Raw genomic sequence first — 20,341 nt, 5'->3', positions numbered from 1 at the left:
CGGCTTCGCACGCACACACTTCTGCTCAGCTGACGTCATGGTTTATTTAATCACAGCCACACGAGGCGGTGCTTCATCGTTTAGAGCAGGACGACATGTTATGAACGTAGAGCTGAACGTACTACAGTTAAAGTCCCTCTGCACAATAGCATACTGATATAATGAAGAGACAAGGCTGACTTGGGTTAAAGAAAAGGTTCATCATTTTCAAGGCTGTCTTAAAACAAGTCAGGTCTCCGTTTGTTACATTGACACAAACCGTTTTGTTATCGTTCTACCTGTTTATAATGATTAAGAGATCGCTTCCGCATTCAATGTTAAGTGATATGGGACAAAATCAAAGTCCTCTGTGCTAAAAATATATTGTAACGTTAATAACGAGGCTTCGAGTTGGACAAATCAAGCGAGCATCTTCGAGACTGTCTTTTTAGTACAAAATGAATGCCTTATATTAGGCTACTATCCCTCCACCACAGCTGAAAGCAGAAACACTGTCTGGGGAGACGCAATGAAGAAATTCCGTATTAAACACACTGACTTGTTAAGATAAGGCAGACCACCAAAGCCTCATATTTGCTTAACCTTTGGAATGCATTTCTGCACAGAAGGATGTGGACTTTGACACCCATCAACTAAAGTGAAGTGCATTAGGAAGGGATCTTTTAATGGTCAGTATGAACAGGATGAATGATTCCAGCAAGCAAAACCTGTTTCAATATACATACGGGCACCTGATTATTGTTTTAAGACAGACAAATTGTGAAACTTCCCTTTAAGAGAACCTGCGTATTACCATGGCGTACCCACCAAAGGGTGTGCCAAAGATATAGTACTGGGTCAGTAGGATGTACTTTAGGATTTATGATGTATTATCACTTGCTTTCCTAAATAAAAACAACAAAAATGAAAAATGCACGTTGATTCAGTAAACCTTTATTTATCAGTGCATGAACAGAATGCCATGACCAGATTATTTCCTTTCACTCATTTTATCTCATTTCCTCTCACTTCCATTAAAAAAATAATGAAACGATTTACAGAGGATTCTTTTCTGCATGAAGGCAAATATTTATACAGGTGCTGTACAATTTATAAACATTTACAACTACCATGATGTCCAAACTAAAATCCTTTTTATATATGTGTTGGAGCAATGCAAGGCCACAGTATCATACATGGTAATGGCATGAACAGTAAATAATACAGTAGCCCATGTATCGACAATAAAGTGGACAATAAATTAGTAAATCTTCCGGACCAATAGATGCACCTGTTACTTCTGTACATCCTTAAAGGAGCTGATGAGGGGACAGTTCACTAGTTGACTAGTTTCTTAATAGCAATTTATGAACCACTAGATGTCTCTGTACTCCGCAGAAGAAACACTGAAAAAACACAAAAATGTCTTCAGAGCAGTGCACCACTAATCCCACATTTTCATCTGGGACTTAAATCCCTGTCTCATTAAATTTGTTAAACTTTACAGAGTCATTTCAAATAGGACTCCCAAAGAAGCAGTCAAGCCATTTTCACATTATGCATTACGCACCAAAATAAACTGCATTCTTAGGGAATCTGGCTTTATTTATAACACTAACTTGCCATGATTGGTAAGGATTAACAACTAAGTAAAAATGTACATCTTTCTCACATTAATGGGTATGTACTAAATTGAAAATTTGATCAAAAAATAGATTTTGAGGGTAAAATGAGCAGAAAAACAAATTTGTGCCTACATTTGTGATGGTAAAAATTCAATTATCTTTTAAAGTTTTATTAAGGTGAAGGCAGAGGTCTCACTTCTTACAATCAAGCTCTGTTAATTCAACTCATCTAAATTATGTCTCAGTATATATGTAATCACTTTGTTAAATAATATATGTTTTGGATTAAGTATAGTCGATGCTACAGCAATATCTAAAATACATAGGCCTACTAGTCAGCTTGTATACATACACACATAGCCAGAGAATCTAAAATACAGAGCTGCTAACAGTAGACAACATTATGAATCAGGCTCGTGTCAATGTTTACAGACCATGAAATATTAGAAATAGAATGTATAGATTGACGTTTTTATAGTGTTAGTATTTTAATGGTGATGTTTTTCTACACATTCTATTTCTGTCATGAAGTCCACATCAAAAGTGAAATGACTCAGAATGGATATGTATGCTAACAGGTTTGTTTACATATAATTTCAATAAATTACATTATGCTTTATTATTAACACACATGTAACAAACATTAGAACTATAACCACAAGTATCTGGTCTGCTCATTGATGTATATAAAGCTCTCATCTTCTCATGTGTACGAATACAGTCACGCATATAGTTCACAACCCTAGTTGGGCTTGCAAAAAAACAAAAAACAAACAGTAAATGACTAAGAAGAAGACCTTTTTGCAGCCGATTTTAGGAGAAACTCACCAGCCTCACTTTTTAGTACATCCATCAGTGACAACAACAGTGAATCAATCTTGCCAGGAAGCAGAAAAAGCAGAGTGATTGCATGAAAATGTCTTAAACCTTCAAAGTGGAAAAATAAGGATCCTTCATCGAGGTGGCAAGACAGGAAGAGCAGTTCATCTCATTACTCAAAAACAGTCTCACAGTGAGTGCAATACGGAGCAGCTTCTTTATAACCGGAGTCCCTGATTGGCACCAAATAGACTTAAGTGTCACATCCAAAAATCACACTCAGACCCGACCTGTCACACACGTCCACACATTACCATACAGTACAAATACTCGTGTAGGTACAAGCACGCATGTCAGATTATATATCAGCAGCTTGATGCAAACTGACCGAGGCAAACTGGGTGAAAAACAAAATCATAAGCAATGAGAAACTATGTTGCTGGTTGCACAGTGATCTGCTTTGTCCAAGATTGCTAAAAACAAAATCCCATTCTGAATATCCATCTTTCAGAGGCTCAGCTTTCTCTTAATGTACGCAGAGAATCCAATGAGGATATTAGTTATCCGCGTAAGTTGTGTCCACCTGGGACTGGATCTTGGCAGAACTGGGAACTTTCCATGGACCAGGGGTGATGGGAGCCTTCTTGCTGGTAGAGGTCCCATTGCAGCTGGGGTCCTGGATGCTACTGCTCGAACCTCTGGGGTCCTTTCTATTCACTTCTTCGGCTAGCCCATGGTACTTGCTTTCCCGATATTCCTTATTCCCCTTCTCTCTTCCACTCCTCCGGCTCAGGGTGCCACTATCACCATCCGACCCTGCCCTGTCCCTGTGCATTTGGGAATGGGATTTTTGTGCCGCTGCCTCTTGCTCCGCCCTTTTGTTTTTCTTGTGGCGTTCACTGGTACCCAAGCTTTTGTCTCCACTCTCTGTAGCCCCCCTCTCCTGCCAGTAGGCTGCATCCTCTTCCTTGTACCTTCTGTCCTTCCCTTCTCCATAGGCAATGCTGGGCTGTTGGCCAGCTGGACGCCTGGGGCTCTGGGGCTCCACAAGGTTCATCAAAGGCACAGCAGGATCATGTTCCCACTTGGTGGTCTTCCTGGGGCTAGATGAGCGGTGGTCTCTTTGCCCTTGGGCTCTCCTCTCTTTGCTCATATCTTCCAGGGATACGCTGTGGCCTCGCTCTGTTTTTCTGGGGCTCGGAGAGCGCTCTACATCATCTTCCCAGCTTTCAGTGGCTCTCTTGGGACTAGCTGGCTTGGAGTCACTCCTGCCTGGTTTTCTGGTCTGGGTGCTGGGGCTGGTGGTACGCTTGTACTGCTCTCCTCTGGGTCTGTTAGCCTGCCTACCATGCTCCTGCCCAGTGCCAGGGGACCCAGATGCAGTGTGATCCCCACAGGAGAACTCATCAGTGGCGGTTGTTTTGGGTGAAGATGGGGACAGTTCCGAGGTAGAGAGGGAGACAGAGGATGGAGAAGCTGGAGATGACTGCCCATCAGATACATAAAGTCTGGGAAAGCTTGAGGTTGGAATGGTTACTTTGTCCTTTGAACCTGAGAAACAAGGAGTGGAGAGTAAGAAAATTTTCTAGCTGAGCAAAGTATTGGTACATAAGCTAAATATCCCTTACATGAGATATTTCAAACATTCAACTGAAGATAATTAAACATGTCATGCAACAGAAGCAGAATATCCTCATATTGTGTCCCTTACGTTACAGTAATATCCCTCTATCAGCTGACGACAGAGCCATCAATGGAAAAGGTGCTAGCGTTCACCCAGCACTGTTTCAATTTCCCCCCAAGCTGATAAGAATTGCACAGCTTAGCTTGAGAGCAAATATATGCAGCAGAAAACCAGAGAGAGAAAAAGCAAAGTGATGGACTTAGTGGTGCTGAAATGAGCTTTTGGATTTCTAGGAGCAACAACTCATAGAAATTCATTCTAATGTGGTCTCTGGATTGAAAGGTTGATGCCAGTGAATGCACACAGATCCTTTTACCACTTGTCACTCACTGATCAATATCTAGTTAAGTACTCCAGGTCTCCATCTTCATTCACGCTAAGGATGAGGTGTGTGTGTTCAGTGGCATACCAGGTTTTGTAATACCCTTAAAAACTAACTATCGGGGCTCTGAAGCCTCTCAGCACTCCTGCAGGTCTGTTTGTTCTTCTAGGACTCACTGCTTTGGTTCAGCCCTCCAGGGGAAGAGTATCTCTGCTTACGATACATTGGGTGTTTACAGAGTTACAGATAACTGATCTATTTCAGACTGATCATGGGAGTGAAGGAAGGAACAGAGGACGACACTTAAATCTGGGAGATGAGTAACTTTGAAAAGAGAGGTCAAAGGCAAAAGTAGGAGTTCAAAGTTTACCAAGATTATTACGGACAGACCAAGAAAAGCAGTGAGGCCTTTAGTGATGCTCTGGTTTCATGTAGAAGCACAGGGTGGAAGAAGAGTTCAGACCTATAGGAGGAAAAGATAAATAGGTAGAAATAGACAGCCGTGCCGGTGCAGAAAACAGGAGCAGATAAAAAGCACAAGAGGTAGATAGAAGTAGTGAGATAGAATGAGAATAGAGAAGGTCAAGAGAGAAGCTCGCAACACATGCATGAGAATAAAGAACCTCAACACCCTCCTCTCAAGCATATCCATACAAAAGATTCTATATATGTATGGTTAATATGCTATTGCATAGATCTATGTGCAGTGGCAACAATGTGTGTACATGCATGCAGCTCTCAGCAGTCACGCACTGTGATCCGGGACCAAGCCCTGGCCAGGTCGAAGCAGCAGATGAACTTTATTGCCTCCTGCTTGGATCAGCTCAATTGCTCGAGTGTGTGTGATGCCCTGGGTGGCCTCGCCGTTGATCTCCACTATCTGATCTCCAACCTGTAAATACAGATATAGTCTATTCTTGCATGTCACAAGCAGAGTCCAGAACTCACCTGAGAATAATCACATTTATAACGCTAATTTGGCATACTGTTAATGGTGCCTTTTTGCAAAAATGTAAACAAATGTATATATGTTTAAAAACGGAGCTCATGTTGTAGCTGACAGCTAACTAATTGTCTTCATAGCAACATTATATTGTCTACATCGCTCAAAGCCACTAAAGTATGGGAACTGTAGCTCCCGAATAGAAATAAGACAAAGAATAATTACAGGAATGACAAACATTTCCAGTAATATTTACTTTTTGATGGAGGGTTTTGTGGTTGCACAGTTGTCTTGATTTTGTCTGAGGTGTTATGACTTGAAAGCCCCTGAGTAAGACCTATAAATTTTATTTGAAGTGCAAAGTAGTATTAAAAAAAATAAATTAAATAAAAAACTCACATGTATCCTGCCGTCTTTAAGAGCAGGTCCATCCTCAGCCAGTCGCAGGATAAAAAGGCCCATATTATACTCTTTCCCTCCTCTCAGACTGAAGCCGAAGCCCCGCTGGCTGCGCTCCAGCTCCACCACAAAACAGTCCTGTAGTTCACAGACAAGAATATGAGCTTTCAAGATTGGAGCACATCTTGACAGGCATGCAATAACTTCCAGGCTGTAGTCAAACTTGGAAAGTCACTGTTGCATGGTTGATATGTATTTTAGTCCAGTGGCCTAAAAGGACAGTGAGTAAATTACAAACATAATGTAAATTGAGAAACACTTTTGGCTATGGTCTTACCTGCTTAGAGCCTGACATGATGAGTGTTCTCATCTCTTTTGGTAGGAGAGAGTTTTTTAGATCAGTGTCACCATTCCTACCCCAGAAAAGACCACAAATACATTATAATGTGACTGACATATTTTAAATATATATATTATTATATATATTTATCCGTGTTTTATTACACTATCTATTTGTTTGATTACAAATAGACATAAAGTGTGGGCAAACAATAAAATAAAGAAAATAGACTATTACAGGTTATGTATGCTGACAATTTCAACATGTGTTTCAATATAACTTAGCATACAGTTACATACAGCAATTACATGTGTATACACAAACACACACATCTATCTAAAGCAATAATGCGTGTATGTGTGCTATAGCACATGAAAAGTATAGATGCTATATATTGAAAAGACAGTAGAGAATAAGGCCCCATCCACACTACTCCGTTTTAGTTTACAAACGGAGAATTAAAACGAATATGATCTCCAAACACCAGTGTTTTAGCTGAATATTGGGAGTTGATCTCCGTCTACATTAAAACGACTGAAAATGCACATTTATTTAGTGTGGCGGCGGAAAACAGACTGGGAGTCGTTGCAAAGTATACAAGTGTAGGCAGATAGGCCTTAGTGTTATTTGCACGGTACAGAATATTTTAATAAAAATACCAACTCAAAAACCATCGTTTCTAAAGTCCTCCGTTTTTGCCCGTCTTCACTAAAATGCCCTCCTGAGTTTGGAAACGCAAAACGGGGTCAGCAGTGTTTTCAAACTTCTCCATTTTAAGGTCTTCGTTTTAGTCGTTTTAGTCTGGACTGGAGGTGCAAACGTAGCAAAAGGTCTCCGTTTTAATTCGAAAACACAGTAGTGTGGATGGGGCTTAAGTCTTGCTCTCTTCTCCTTCTGCTATGTCCAGTATGATCCACACACTACCACACCTTCATTACAACAGCATGTAGCAGCAGCAGCATTCTGTTGGCTTTATTATACAACACACAGACACCACCATAAATCCTTCAAAGAGCCATGTTGCTTTTACAGTTCAGTGGCGAATAACAGGGGCATACTTTAATGCTTCGCAGAGCTCATTATAATGCCTTTGTGGGAAACTTAGCTGTGCTGACACACTATCTAAAGTGTCTAGGCCTTCTTAGCAGTTCTGGCATGGAGAAGAGTTTACACACTTCATGCAGCCAAGCTGACAGCCTCAGCTCATATCTAGCCTGGGCTGACCCAAGGCATGTGTTTGAGATTAGACAGAGAATTGGGAGGCTGCTACTGAGGAATGGGCAGAGGGCTAAATGAGGAGAAGGGGAACTGATAGGCAACGAAATGGAGCGGGGGAGAAATGGTAGAGAATTGCTGCTGAAGCAATGGATTAAAAAGTCTGGCACAGGTAATCTTGTTTAAATGAAAGATCAAAGAAGAAGCGCAAGTCCCTATTAATCTGTCTCTTTTTCTTTGCTTTGCCATCCCAATAGTGACCATAGGGGGATTTTCTGTCTTTCTGGATAACAAGGAGAGTGCAAGCCACAAGAGATGGTAATGGGCCACATAGTAGCACAAACCAGAGCCTGCCTTGAAAGAATTGGGGCTAATTTATGGTTCAAGTGGCAGAACCTGTATTAGAGGGGGAACCTGGCAAGCTTGTGTGAATGTGTGTGCTTGCCTTGGAGGGTGTGTGTATATTTGTGTACCTGTCTGGATTGCTGGGAGGCTGTTGGCCCACAGCTCTGTGTTGTGCCGAAGGGCTCTGCTTGGCTGAATTTGTTCCAGATGGAGGAGCGCTGTCTGTAAAATCCCAATTCATACAACACACCCATTTAGATGGAATCTTGTAATTGAATGCCACAAAGCAACTTCAAAACCTTTCTTTTGATGACTTTCATGTAAATTTTGAACATGGATCAACATTCCCATAATCTTCAGCTTCAAACAACTAAGGCTTTCTCTGTGCCAACCTACCATCTTCAGGCACAACAGTGAGGGTGACAGAATTTCCAGCATCCTTGATGAGCTGGACGATGTCGTTATGCGACAGATCCATAATGGACAGGCCATTGACAGCAGAAATACGGTCTCCCACCTTCATCTGACCTATACGGTCTGTAGGGCTGCCCTCAATAATACGGCCAATCTTGTGAGGTATAACTGAAACATCACAAAAAAGACAACCTGTTGTTTTTGCATTTTTGAGCAGCATTGATTAAAAAAAAACAACAAAACATCAAGCTATCAAATAACAAAGCATTACACAGTCTTTCTGTGTACTGGGCCCTTAGTCAGGGAGAAAGATGACCTGACCACAATGACCTAACCTTTATGGCTCTGTAAGCAGAGCTACTGGAACCTAATGTAAAAACATGAAATGATGGTGGTGTGTTTTAATTTATTTCTGACCTCCAGGTGGGGGCTTGTTCTTTGATGTGAGGATAACAAAGCCAAAGCCCTCGTTGTCTTTGCGCTGCAGAGTAACGTCAAAGCACTCTGGCCGAGAGGACTGAACAGGCTGGACGGTGTTCGGAAACTCGGCACAAGGCATCTTAGGAGAGCTGTTGACCAGGGCGGACGCTACCTGCTGGGGCTGCTGACTGCTCTCCTCCTCTCCATCAACATCTGACAAATGACAGTGCACAGAAACATGAGGGCATGCTTACAGCAACGCATTTGGGGCAGCTCCTCTCAATTGTTTACAAAATGACATCAATCTGGTAATAACACTGTATGCCTATTCATCGTTTTTGAAAGGACAGGGTCAGCTCAGATGGAAAATGACATTACAATTCGTCACTTTCACCAAGAGGACAACACAAACGTTTATTTTGAGAAGGGTTAAATCAGATTCACCTGACATGAATTTCAATCCATGAACAACTATTGGTCAAAGTGTTCCCAATTTGTCATTCTTGTGACTCATGAATAATCCAAAATCACAGTGGCTTTATGGAAGACAGTCTTTTTGCTGTGTTCACGTGAAACACAAGAAAGCGCTTTACAATTTGTTATTCATAAGACAGGCTGATCTACCTCAATCTCTCTTCATTGTATGTTTGTTTTGCTGAGTGCCTGTTTTGTCAGCTGGCATCAGGGAATCTCTTTCTAAACCCCTGCTTTGAAAGCATAAACCCTTACATGATTGATGCTTAATTTCTGCAACGTGATCACAGCTGTTGTTGCAATACATCAAACCCAAAGTAATTTCAAAAAGTGCTTGTACTATTCATGGAGTGGTTATTTGTGGGGGTAAACAAGCCTGAATACAGCAGGGGGTTATGCTGTTGAAAAAGAAGTCTCAGCATGTTCTCTTTTTTTTATCCTTTGAGATGTAAATCAACTACCAGCTGATCTTATCTTCACTGCCCTTCACACAAGTCCAATCAGCTTTGACACTAAACACAAAGCAAACAATATCCAACTGTTAATTGTGAGCCACTTTCGGTGTTTCTGTTTTTTTTCCGGTGTACTTTCCTGTGATTAAAGCAAATGCAGAACCCTCTTTCAAAACAACTTCAGTTTTCTTTTCAGGAAAATGTCTGCATGGAATAACATCCTAAAAGTAAATTTTGGCCCAACTTCATTTATTCTGATTTATCCGCAAGCAAGTCATCCGGAACAAATTTAAAGGATTAGTGAGAAAAATCCAAGATCAAAGCTTTTGCTTAGAGGTCCTCCTCCAGCATCTTGAGCTAAACAAAAGGAGTAAAAACAAGAAAACTGTGCTCTCAGAGAAATGTAAAGCTGATTATTCAAAAGCAGCCCCACCTGAGTGTATCAGTTTCCTGCGCACTGTGAGCATGACTTGGCCGTTACGGGCAGCATTGGTCATCAGCTCCAGCACTTGTTTGTGGGTTTTGCCCTTGACTGGCACACCATCTATACAAAGCAGCTCATCCCCTGCACGCAGGCGCCCGTCTTTCTCAGCTGCACCGAGTGGCACGATGGCACCAATGTACACCTGTGGAAGCAAGAGGATATGAGAGAAACAGCTTGACACATTGATCTGAGCCTGAGTGAGCATGAGGATTTACTGGCATTAAGATAAATAGTATATATATAGATAAATCCTCTCAGTTTGAGTGTTAGATGCCTTGTTTCCTTTTGGAATAATGAAGGCTTGCTCTTTTTTGACCATGTATTTCTTCATTGTCCTACAGTAATAACAGAAATTCAGGCTATTTAAGTAACTGAATTCAGCTCAAATATTGATTCTCTAGTATCTGAGGGTTTGGGATTCTAGCAACGTGTCATGCCTGCTTGTAAACAGCTGGACCGTGCTGGGCTGCTACCTACCGGCTGATCCGGCCCCTCGCCTCCGAGGACTCTGAAGCCAAAGCCTGACTCCTGGTTCCTTTTGATGAACACATCCAGATCCTTGGTATTAGGAGCTGCACAGAAGAATGGAGACCATGAAAGACAAAACACATTAATTATGCCGTTTGTGTGTGTTGTTGCATGTGGGCAATGTATTGTGCAGTGGTTCTAAGCCTGCAGTCAAGGCAGGGGATATCTGAAATAATTTCATCGGTTAAATAAATGTTAAATGATTAAATTATTTCATAGTGCTTTAGTTTTTCTTTGTCAGATAAAATGCCCTAAAATAAAATGAAAAATTCAAATTCACAAGTAGAGCTATTAAATTACTGAAACTGATCTATTTATCAGCAGAAAACTTTGTTCTGTTTCATATTTAATACCACATGAATCTGGTAACTGTGATTTTTATTATCTACCTGAGAACATAAACTGCTAGTTTAATAACATAAAAAATTGTTGCTCATCACACACAGGACTGTGCATCCACGATCATGTTGAATGGTGGGATATAGGTGGCCCTTTGCCTTTGCGCATTACATCTTGTACACTTACGCCTGCTGTCCAACAAGGCCTTGGACTTGAGGTAGAGCTCAGATGCATCCGGTTTGGGTGAAGACGAGCGCAGAGCGTTGGCAGGGAAAGGGAGCGGATTGGGGGGCCCTTCTGTCTGACCGAGGGTCTCTGTGCTGTTAATCATCTCCTGTCGCTGCGACTGTGTGATGGGCTGGGAGCATGGATGGGGTGTCTGTTGAGCAGTAGACTGGGATATGGTTTGGGACATGGGAGCTGTGCACTGAAACACAGAAACAAGAACTGTGATGTAGTGATAAACAGAAAGATCAACTATTACCCATTACTTCAAGTTGATGATGATCATACTTTAAGGCAGAAAATCAACCAACATAATCACTTTTAAGTAGGGGTGGGAGAAAAAGCGATTCACGTAAAGAATCGCGATTCTTATCTTCTAAGATTCTGAATGAATTCACAACTTCAAAACGTCGTTTTTTACATTTAAGTAGGACTATAGTTTAAATTTTCTCCTTGCTGCTGGCAATGTTGACTTCCCGTGCGTCCTTTCAGGCTTTGTAAAACTCAGTTGTATCCAGCAGCACTGACTGTGGCTGGCTAAATGCAAAAATATGAGCACTCCTGAGTAAAAAAAACTATATTGACAATAAAACAAATAAGTTCAGAAGCCATTGGCCACCTACTTCACTTCAAACACTCATTAACACCACAGAAGTTGACTGACCACGATTTGCTCTAACTTACATCGACTCTGCACACTGTACTTGACATAACGTGTGACCGTCAGTACCTCACTCCTTTGACTGACGCTCACTGTCGCTACGATCATCAAGCTAGCTCAGTGTTTCCGCAGGTAATTAAACCGGACAGGAGGACGCTATATTAACATAAAAAGTGTTGTTTTTACTTGTCTTTTGTGACAGCAAACACGATACTTCGAGTTAGTTATTATGCTTAAATAGCAAAGTTATAATTTCCTGTGACTGCGGAGGCAAGCTGATAGCCTAAAGTCACTTGGAGACTCGCTTCCCACAACAAACCTGCTAATTTGCGTCACACAGGTTACCCAGAAGGCCACCTTCCTTAAAGGGGAGGCTCAGGTGTGCCAAAATACTCTGATCCTCGGTCCTACACTGGACATGTTACTTAAGTTGAGTAAGTATAATCAGGAAAATGTACTTCAAAGTATTAAAAAAAAAGCACTCAATGTGAAAAATACATACATTTTTACATGAAAAAATATTTTTTATCAAAATAGTTGATATCCTCAGTAATACTGCCCCCGGCAAGCAAAATAAAAATCAGGTACTTCGGGATCACTACAAATGCCAAGGCTCACATCACACGCCATCACCCAGAGCTGCTTTCATGCATGATTTGCCACACTGCCTCTCTTTAGCACACAGCGGACTGGAGTTGATCCAGAAATTAGCACCCCTGTGTACACAATCGAAATCGTTTTGAATCCAGAATCAAGATTGAAATGTGACCCCAATAATCGGGAATCAAATTAAATCTTCATCAGAAAGATTCACACCACTAGCTACATTTAAGAACACTGTAAACGATTTCCTATCCCTTTATTATTATTATTTAACAATATAAAGTAGTATACATTCTATGATCTTATGCCAGTAATTTATTTCTTAGGTGAAATCCTCCTGAATGACATCCCAAACTAAACCACACATTGTAAATGTGTTGAACCAATAAAACAGTATGAGTAAGCCTGATGCTGCCTCAGCTCCTGTCTATTTTAAGAGTGGAGCATGGAGGAGCCGCACAGGAAAAACCTGTTGAATACGGTATATCATCTTAAACACCCATACACAGAGGGATGTTAAGTTGCTGTTTGCCAGGAGCTGGCATATTTACCCACATGCAGTTCCAGAAATAACAGCCTGGCTAATGTGGGCTCACTGAATTATGTAGCTAACAACAGCTTCCACAGCACACACACAGAGTGGTGCTTGCGGGTAACCAAAACAAAGTAAAAACCTTTTCTGTTTAATGATTCAGCAGCAGTTTTATTACCAGTATACATTGGAAGAAACATTACAAAGATTTGCTTCAACTTACTGGTTTTAGTGATTTCACAGGAGATGTCTGACCTGTAAGCAGAGAAATAGAAGATATTAAAATCTACATTCAATTTGTTATGACTACAGCAGCAAACATCTATTTAAACACATGGCTTAAGTGCTGACAGAGTTGTACTTTGTTTGATTTCTTCGCTCCACTGACCTGTTGGCCTTCAATGGTAGAGCTTCACAGTACATCCTCTCCCACTTTTTATGCAGACATATTCTGCACCTTGTTCTGCACTTAGTGGACATATTGCCTAGAGGCTTTGTAACTGTTTTTTAAACCTCACTCTGCTTTCATCTCAGTCAGAGTGTCAGAATATAATTCAACCAGTAGGGGACAGTGTACTCCAGTAGCACAAATGGTTTACATTCAGTAAAGGATAGGAGACATAGAGGTGACCCAGAGGTGAGCCACAGGGAACATGTACTTCTCTGGGTTAAATCTGCCAGCTGTTTGCTACACTACTGGAACACTGTAAATTCTCTCACTGTCTGCAGTTTTTCATAGCCAGTTTTTGAAAGTCAGCAACATAATTAAATTAATGAAATGTTTTATACGGCATCTCCCTGGTCATATCATATCTTAGGCGCAGAGTGAAGTTCATATTGCACAACGAAGGGAACTTTGTCTCATTTCCAGATTTAAATTCAGGACATGGATCTGGGCCAAATAATTTCCTGTTTCATTTCTCTCTGTTGCTGTCATTGGAAGGGAGTTCTAGCCCGTGGCTGGGAGTAAAGCCTAACCTAATCATGGTCTATGGGTGACCTGAGGGGAAACCCTGCAACGCCATTCCTTTTAGTCCTGGAAGGCTGTGATCTCCTGCTTCTTTTAAAGCAGTAAGCAAGCCAGCAACGTATATTTACACAGCACCTTTCACAGACACCAGTCACAAAGTGCTTTACAGTCAAAGTAAAATGTAATATAATATTATATATAATAATAATATAAAATAAACATAATCAAATTCAATTAAATTGATCCAAATAAATAAAACAGAGATAAAACACCAGATAAAAAATACAAGAACCCAAGACACATTAAATACCACATTCTACCTAAATGTCTTTCTGAACAGATGGGTTTTTAGCTGCATCCAGCATCCAAAGACCTCAGGCTTATTGGGAGGCTATTCCAAAGCTTAGGGGTTGCCAAATGGAAAGCATGATCACCTTGAACGAGTCTGAGCTACATTTAGAAAACCCTTTGCACAGGACCTAAGAGCTCAGCTCGTGGTGTAGGGAAGCAGAAGGTCCATGATATACTGTGAAGCCTGACAGCAGCATTTTAGACAGAAACACGATGGATTCAGCGTCCTAATGTGAGAATCGAAACTCATGGATAGGTCCAAAATCACACCAAGATTATGCAGACTAGAACGAGAAGATAAGCATAAGGCACCATGGTGGTTTTGCCTAAATGCTGAGTGAAGGTTATCAGGAGCACACACTCATTCTGCATGACACGTTCCATCAAATAAATGCATATAAGCCTGGCAAAAATTGGCAAAAACTTAATAACAGCAGCACACGCACACACATAGGACAAGCCCCTGGAGCTCAGAGCAAAGCCCAGCTGAGCACATCTGATATGTGGGTTCAACACTGATCTTTCAAATCTAGGTTACTGCACTGCAGTAAAGGCAAAAAATCTGTGAAAGCCTAAATTAAGAAGAAGGGCAATGGTTACCCTCCATGCTTTGTCTCTCCTTCTTTCTCTCTGTCTCTCTAAGAAGCAAGTGAATCACTGAAACTTCGCCTTCCCAGCACAGCTCGCCATGTGACTAAGCATGACTTGTCTGGGAAGGTGCATGGTGGATGTTGTGGACCAGAACATGAAAATGCTTTATTTAACATTTGGGAGAATCTGTTTCCAAGGAAATACCTACAGAACACCACAACCCATCCTGTTATTTATAAATTAAAACATTCCACACATTACATGAAATCTTGCCTCAACTAAGTCAATGCTGGTCTAACAATGCTTCTTTCTCTCTTAAGAAATTAATATCCGCAAAAAGCAGATAGGTTTCTCACTTCTGTTGTTTCACTCACTGCTTTCTTTTGGGAAAAACTGAAAGTAAAAGAGAGACAGACTACAGGCGATGCAAAGCTGTGTAGGGATTAAAATTATTTCAGAAGCGTGGGACTAAACCACTAGACTATCTCCGGGCACTAACACCTGTTTGTTGTCTGAATAGTAACCTGAGTAGATTAATATAGACAGGAGCGATTTACCAACAGAGTTGTCACAGCATCAGCAATGTAACCCCGCCAGCTGCGACATACTTCTAAGGATTAGTTCAATGTTGCAGGCTTACCTGCAGTGTGAGCTCTCATTTCTGCAAACTCACCTCCTCTGAGCACCAGCACATTGACCTCACTGCCTACAGGCAGGTCTTTGAGGATGTCTACCACCTGAGAGTGGCTCAAAGTCTGCACATTCTGTCTGTTGATCTCCTTGATAACATCGCCCTTCAACAAGCCACGGCACCACTGGGCATCCAGAATCATCTTCACCTTTTGGCCCAGGGGGCAGTCTGCGATGGCAAAGCCAAAACCCCCAGGGCCTTTTACCAAGGGCACGCTCACCAGCTCTGGCTGTAACAGTGTGGTGTCACTGCCTTCTTGGCTGGGGATGTGAGGAATGTGGTGGTGGTGAGGGTGGTGATGGTGGTGACGCCCCCCGTTGATCATGGGTGGTACTGCAGCAGTCTGTCTAGAGAGGGTTCCTCCGTCTGGGACTGTGTAGTGGGGGGCGTCCTGTGGTGTGGATGTTGAGGGGGAAGGGGAAGTGTCCATGGAGGTGCAGAGGCCTCCTGAGGCCTCTTCACTGCTGCTGGAGTCCTCAGGCAGGGGATAGCCCCGGCACAGGACCATGTCCACATACTGGTTGATCGGGATGGACTGGAACATCTGCACCACATCAGCATGAGTCTTCCCCAGCACACATGTCCCATTGATGTCCACAATCACGTCACCTAAAAGAACAAAGAGCTATTACACATTTGTGAAATGTCCAAATTTGATAGGCAGGTAGGTAGGTAGATTTATTTTGTCACAATATAACAGGTTATAGAGTGAAATTGAGTCTGTAACTCCCTTCTGCTACATAGCAGACAATATACATTAAAACGTCTTAACATTCCGGTAAAATTCATGCAAAACGCCTATTCAAGGCATATCCAAAGTAAACTGAATGTAGTTCTTGAACCATTTGGAGTACATGCATGGTTTTAGGCTTCTCTTAAAGATAACACTTTGGAGTGTCTAACCCAAAAGCCAGAATGATTGTAAGTGCTACTGTAATTGAAGTTTAAACACACTAAAACTAATATATTTTTAATTTCCAGCTGGGACTTATTGGCTGGAAAAGTCCTATAAAGTCACAGTCCTATAGGACCACAGGATAAAGCATTACCTAGTCCTAGTTTAAATTTCGTACCAATACCATGAAAAATTACTATTTTACACAGGTTTTTCTAAGTGTACGTCTTAGCCTATTTTTTTTAAAACAGCACCGCCCCTTAGCGGCAGGCGGCTGCTGCTGCATCGCTCCGTATCAGCCGGTAGCTCGACGCAGACGTGCTTTCTTTGCTGGTAGATCATGAACTTCCTACTTAAAGCTGGATATCGTTATTTTCAGAATTTTATTGGCTACACAAAGTGCCACTCATCGGCACAATTGCTTGCAATTGGCTCGGCCTACCCACGAGATAATAGGGGCTGGCCCGTCCTTACAGCGCGGGCTCTCGTTGGCTATTGAAGGCTGTGAAATGGACCTGTGAGCTCTTATTGGGTCGGATTGGGTGTCATTCGAAAGGTTAGAGTTCAGTGGCTAATTTGATTTGAATACAAGCTATTGTAGTTGTTTACATTCAAATCGGAGTTATCACGGTTATAATGTCATAGGAGCCACGTCTGCCGGCAAATATGAGACGATACCGCAACCGTCCCTGGGGATTTATTGATGGAATAATGTGTTTTGGGCTAAATATTTTTACTGGATTAGATCGTCTGGACCTTTGACAACATAACAAGACCATTTTTGTTGGAATATAATGGATCGATGAGGCTTCATAGGTGAGTCGCGTCAATTTTGCTTGTACTGGTTGGTCTGACAGAAACACTGATTGTATCTTGAAATGGGTTGGATTGGTCGAATCAGGAGGATTTTAGCTTTCAAATGGTGTATCCTGTGAGTATAAAGGTAACATATCAGCTGTGTCCACATACCGGAAGCTGCCGCCAGGACCTGGCCGTTGGAATGTTAAGAGGGTAACGTTATAGAAGCAATTATAAAAATGGTAAACAGAAATAATCTATATTAAATGGAGCAGTGCTGAGGATGAATTTGAGCTTAAAAATCTGATAGCTTGGGGGTAAAAGCTGATCTGCAGTCTGGTGGTGCGACTTCTATAGATCTTCCCAGAAGGCAGCAGGGTGAACAGGCTGTGGCTGGGGTGGGTACTGTCCTTTAATATCCTTTGGGCTCTGCGTAGGCACCTCACCAATATTACTGATGCCCGGGAAATGTTCCAATGATCTTCTGAGCGGTTTTGATCACCGCTGCAGAGCCCTCCGGTCCTGGGTTGTGCACATCCCATGTCAGTTAGTGATGTTTTCAGTCAGCTTTCTATTGCTCCTCTCTGTAAAAGCTGGCAAGAACTTGGCGTGGGATAGTGGGGACTGTGATCACTACATCACCACATAAGGCAAATGTAAAGAAGTCAAATAAAAGAAGACACACATTTCTGATCTAATTATCACAATAAGTGAAATGAATTATCTAGCTGGATTGTATAAGTAGAATCTCTATCCATTTCTCCTTCTGTTCTTCTCACTCTTCAGAAACTTCAAAAATGTTAACGGCGATGGAGACAGTGAACAAGAGCACAAAACAGAACAAGATCACTGACATGCTGTTCTCTTCTTTCTCCTTTCAATTTCTATGTAGGGGGGGGGGGGGATTCTCATCGCCCCTGGCCTGGCTGAGATATAGGACCTGATGGCCAGCTGTATTGCTGACTGGCTAGCTGGCTAAATGCCCAGTGGAGGATTCAGCCCATCAATACCATTTCCTAGCAAACCCAGCTCAGGTTTCACTCTTGAAATGAGCTCCATATCCCAATGAAGTGCCTGTTCAGACCCACTATACCTATATGTAATGACTTATCTAATGACTAAACATCCACATAATAAAACAGGTACTGTGAGTGAAAGATTGAGTCTCAGAAACTTAAAACAATCCACCTTGGCAAAAATAAATGCTCCAGTTCTGTAGTCAGTTAGTCTTAAATCCAAAAGAAAGCTACATGAAGTTGTTACAGTTCAGTCTTGCTATTATAACCCAATGAAATTAATTACATTCATTTTCTTGGCCTAATCAATTACACTCCTTCTCATGGGAAATGAAACACTGAAAATAATTACTCTCCCAGTTCCACTTTCATGTTGAGTCTCAGCAGCAGCCCTACTGTGGCTGTAAAATCATTCAATGCAATCAATATTACAATAATGTGAATCCTAAGGCACTACAGTAATTCAAATCACTACAATCACCATGCATGTGATCACACTGTTTATATATACAATAAAAGGGAACTTCCTGAGCCAATAACATGTGGGTGCAACTACAGCAGCTCTAGTAAGTTTATATTAGGCAGATTTGCAAAGCTATCTGTAGCATGCATGTTTATGTTGCAGACTACTGCATTATGCACATTCTTCAGATAAGCAGGTTTGTCACCCACTAGCCATAAAAAGACAACCGCTCTACAGGCCTATTAAATCTTTAATATATGAAATCTGGGGGTCAACCATAAACTTAATATGTGCTTTATTGATGGAAGTTTCCTATTTTTAGAGCTGTTCCACTATACATTGATATTCACGGTAAAATGTGTGTTCTGTGTTTGTGTCTGTTCGTGTGTACTCATAGTACATAAAACTGCATTATGTACAGCACGTATGCTGTTGCCAAGCCGTGCGTGGGCATATATGCTATGCACACAACATGGATTATTTTGTTTAGACAAGTAATACAAGTATACAAAAATACATATTTGTCACTCCTAGAAGAAGGATGTAGGATGTCTATTCCCTAAGTCAAAGTGCAATCTAGATCTAGCACTTCCAAACAGTAGGTCTGTGGGAGATGACTACCTGGGGCGATCTTGTTATCATGCGAGGCAGGCCCATCTGGAAGGACATTTTTGACCTGAAGGAACTCGTCGGATCGGTCTCCACCGATGATGGTGAACCCAAAGCCTTGGGGGCTTTTTCTAAGTGCTGTCTGCAGAATAGATCCCTGCAGCTGAGATGGATCTCTTGTGAAGCCCCTTACTCCCCTACCAGGCTCCTCTGTTGTAGGGATGACAGTGGAAAAAGAGGAAAGAGATTGACAACCGGTAATGGACAGGGATTTGGAGAAAAATATCTTTAATGGCCTAATTACTGTAATTAGTATATACTAAATTGCTTCTCTTTATCTGCTTGAACATAGTACACAGTTCTAGTCTTGCAATAAATAGTGAGACATAAAATTCAGCTTTTGTATTAAATGTGAAATGAGGTTATAGTGGCATTAATTCTATAAATGAGAGAAGCACATCTTTAAAGTTCACAGGTTTACGTGCTGTGACTGGCTATGTGGTATGTAAGCAAGAATGTGCATTTGAAAATGAGCCTGGGATATGAAGGGAAACTGCGTGCTCATAAATTGCCATCTGTCGCCATCATAACAACATTTGCACAGTGACAACGTGTCTGACAGCACGTCACTCACTGCTAGTAATTACACAAACACTATAAGAACATCGTAATTTAAGCGCAAACTCAAACAGATCTCTCTCACACACACACACACACAAAACTTGCAAGTCTACCGCCATTTTTGCAAAGCCAATAAACATCCAGTTATTGCAAAATGTCTGTATGTTTTGCACCAGTCTCACTGCAAACAACAAATTTCTTTCATTGCAGTGATAAATCCGTCATGAAATGCACCTGACATTTTACAGGTCAACTTTTCATAGCAAATTCCTTTTGTGGTGCCTGCAAAATGTGTAAATGGGGCAACTTTTTAGACGACAGGAAAGAAATTATATTAGACAGTGTGTGCGTGTGTGAGAACGAGTGAGATAACAGCAATGAGATAGAAAGAGAAATAGAGTTAGCCTTGACAGAAAGAAATTCTAACTAAATCCTAGCTCACTCTTCCCTGTGGTGGCAGCCTATGAGGTTCTGAGTTATGTGCTGTGTCCCTGCATGCTGGGTTTCTTCTCTGGCAGTTCCCACACTGATGG

At 41.5% G+C, this 20,341-nt stretch overlaps 1 protein-coding gene and 1 long non-coding RNA gene across 3 annotated transcripts in view; one reads left to right on the top strand and one right to left on the bottom strand.

Annotated features, from left to right (window-relative positions):
- Positions 1 to 917: 917 nt before the first annotated feature.
- Positions 918 to 20,341, bottom strand: part of LOC123975411 (membrane-associated guanylate kinase, WW and PDZ domain-containing protein 3-like) — a 110,414-nt gene continuing 90,990 nt past the window's right edge. The window contains exons 9-21 of one of the 2 annotated variants that reach the window (XM_046056879.1): positions 19,200 to 19,397; positions 15,389 to 16,015; positions 13,027 to 13,058; positions 10,969 to 11,209; positions 10,393 to 10,487; positions 9,865 to 10,057; positions 8,503 to 8,718; positions 8,068 to 8,253; positions 7,800 to 7,893; positions 6,109 to 6,184; positions 5,772 to 5,909; positions 5,183 to 5,321; positions 918 to 3,974 (exon numbers count right to left, since the gene is read on the bottom strand). In XM_046056879.1, the coding sequence (XP_045912835.1) occupies positions 2,980 to 3,974; positions 5,183 to 5,321; positions 5,772 to 5,909; positions 6,109 to 6,184; positions 7,800 to 7,893; positions 8,068 to 8,253; positions 8,503 to 8,718; positions 9,865 to 10,057; positions 10,393 to 10,487; positions 10,969 to 11,209; positions 13,027 to 13,058; positions 15,389 to 16,015; positions 19,200 to 19,397 (3,230 nt within the window). In that variant the 3' untranslated portion in view covers positions 918 to 2,979. The remainder of the gene's footprint in view (positions 3,975 to 5,182; positions 5,322 to 5,771; positions 5,910 to 6,108; positions 6,185 to 7,799; positions 7,894 to 8,067; positions 8,254 to 8,502; positions 8,719 to 9,864; positions 10,058 to 10,392; positions 10,488 to 10,968; positions 11,210 to 13,026; positions 13,059 to 15,388; positions 16,016 to 19,199; positions 19,398 to 20,341) is intronic. The other variant, XM_046056880.1, reaches the window with a different exon arrangement.
- LOC123975414 lies at positions 16,858 to 18,256 on the top strand. Its single transcript, XR_006826052.1, has 2 exons — positions 16,858 to 17,117; positions 17,992 to 18,256. It is a non-coding gene; the product is annotated as an uncharacterized LOC123975414 (long non-coding RNA).

The sequence above is a fragment of the Micropterus dolomieu genome, linkage group LG08 (assembly GCF_021292245.1).
Source record: "Micropterus dolomieu isolate WLL.071019.BEF.003 ecotype Adirondacks linkage group LG08, ASM2129224v1, whole genome shotgun sequence".
Classification (NCBI taxonomy): domain Eukaryota; kingdom Metazoa; phylum Chordata; class Actinopteri; order Centrarchiformes; family Centrarchidae; genus Micropterus; species Micropterus dolomieu.
Note: the sequence above shows the minus strand (reverse complement) of the source record. Positions and strands in the feature narration are given on the sequence as shown.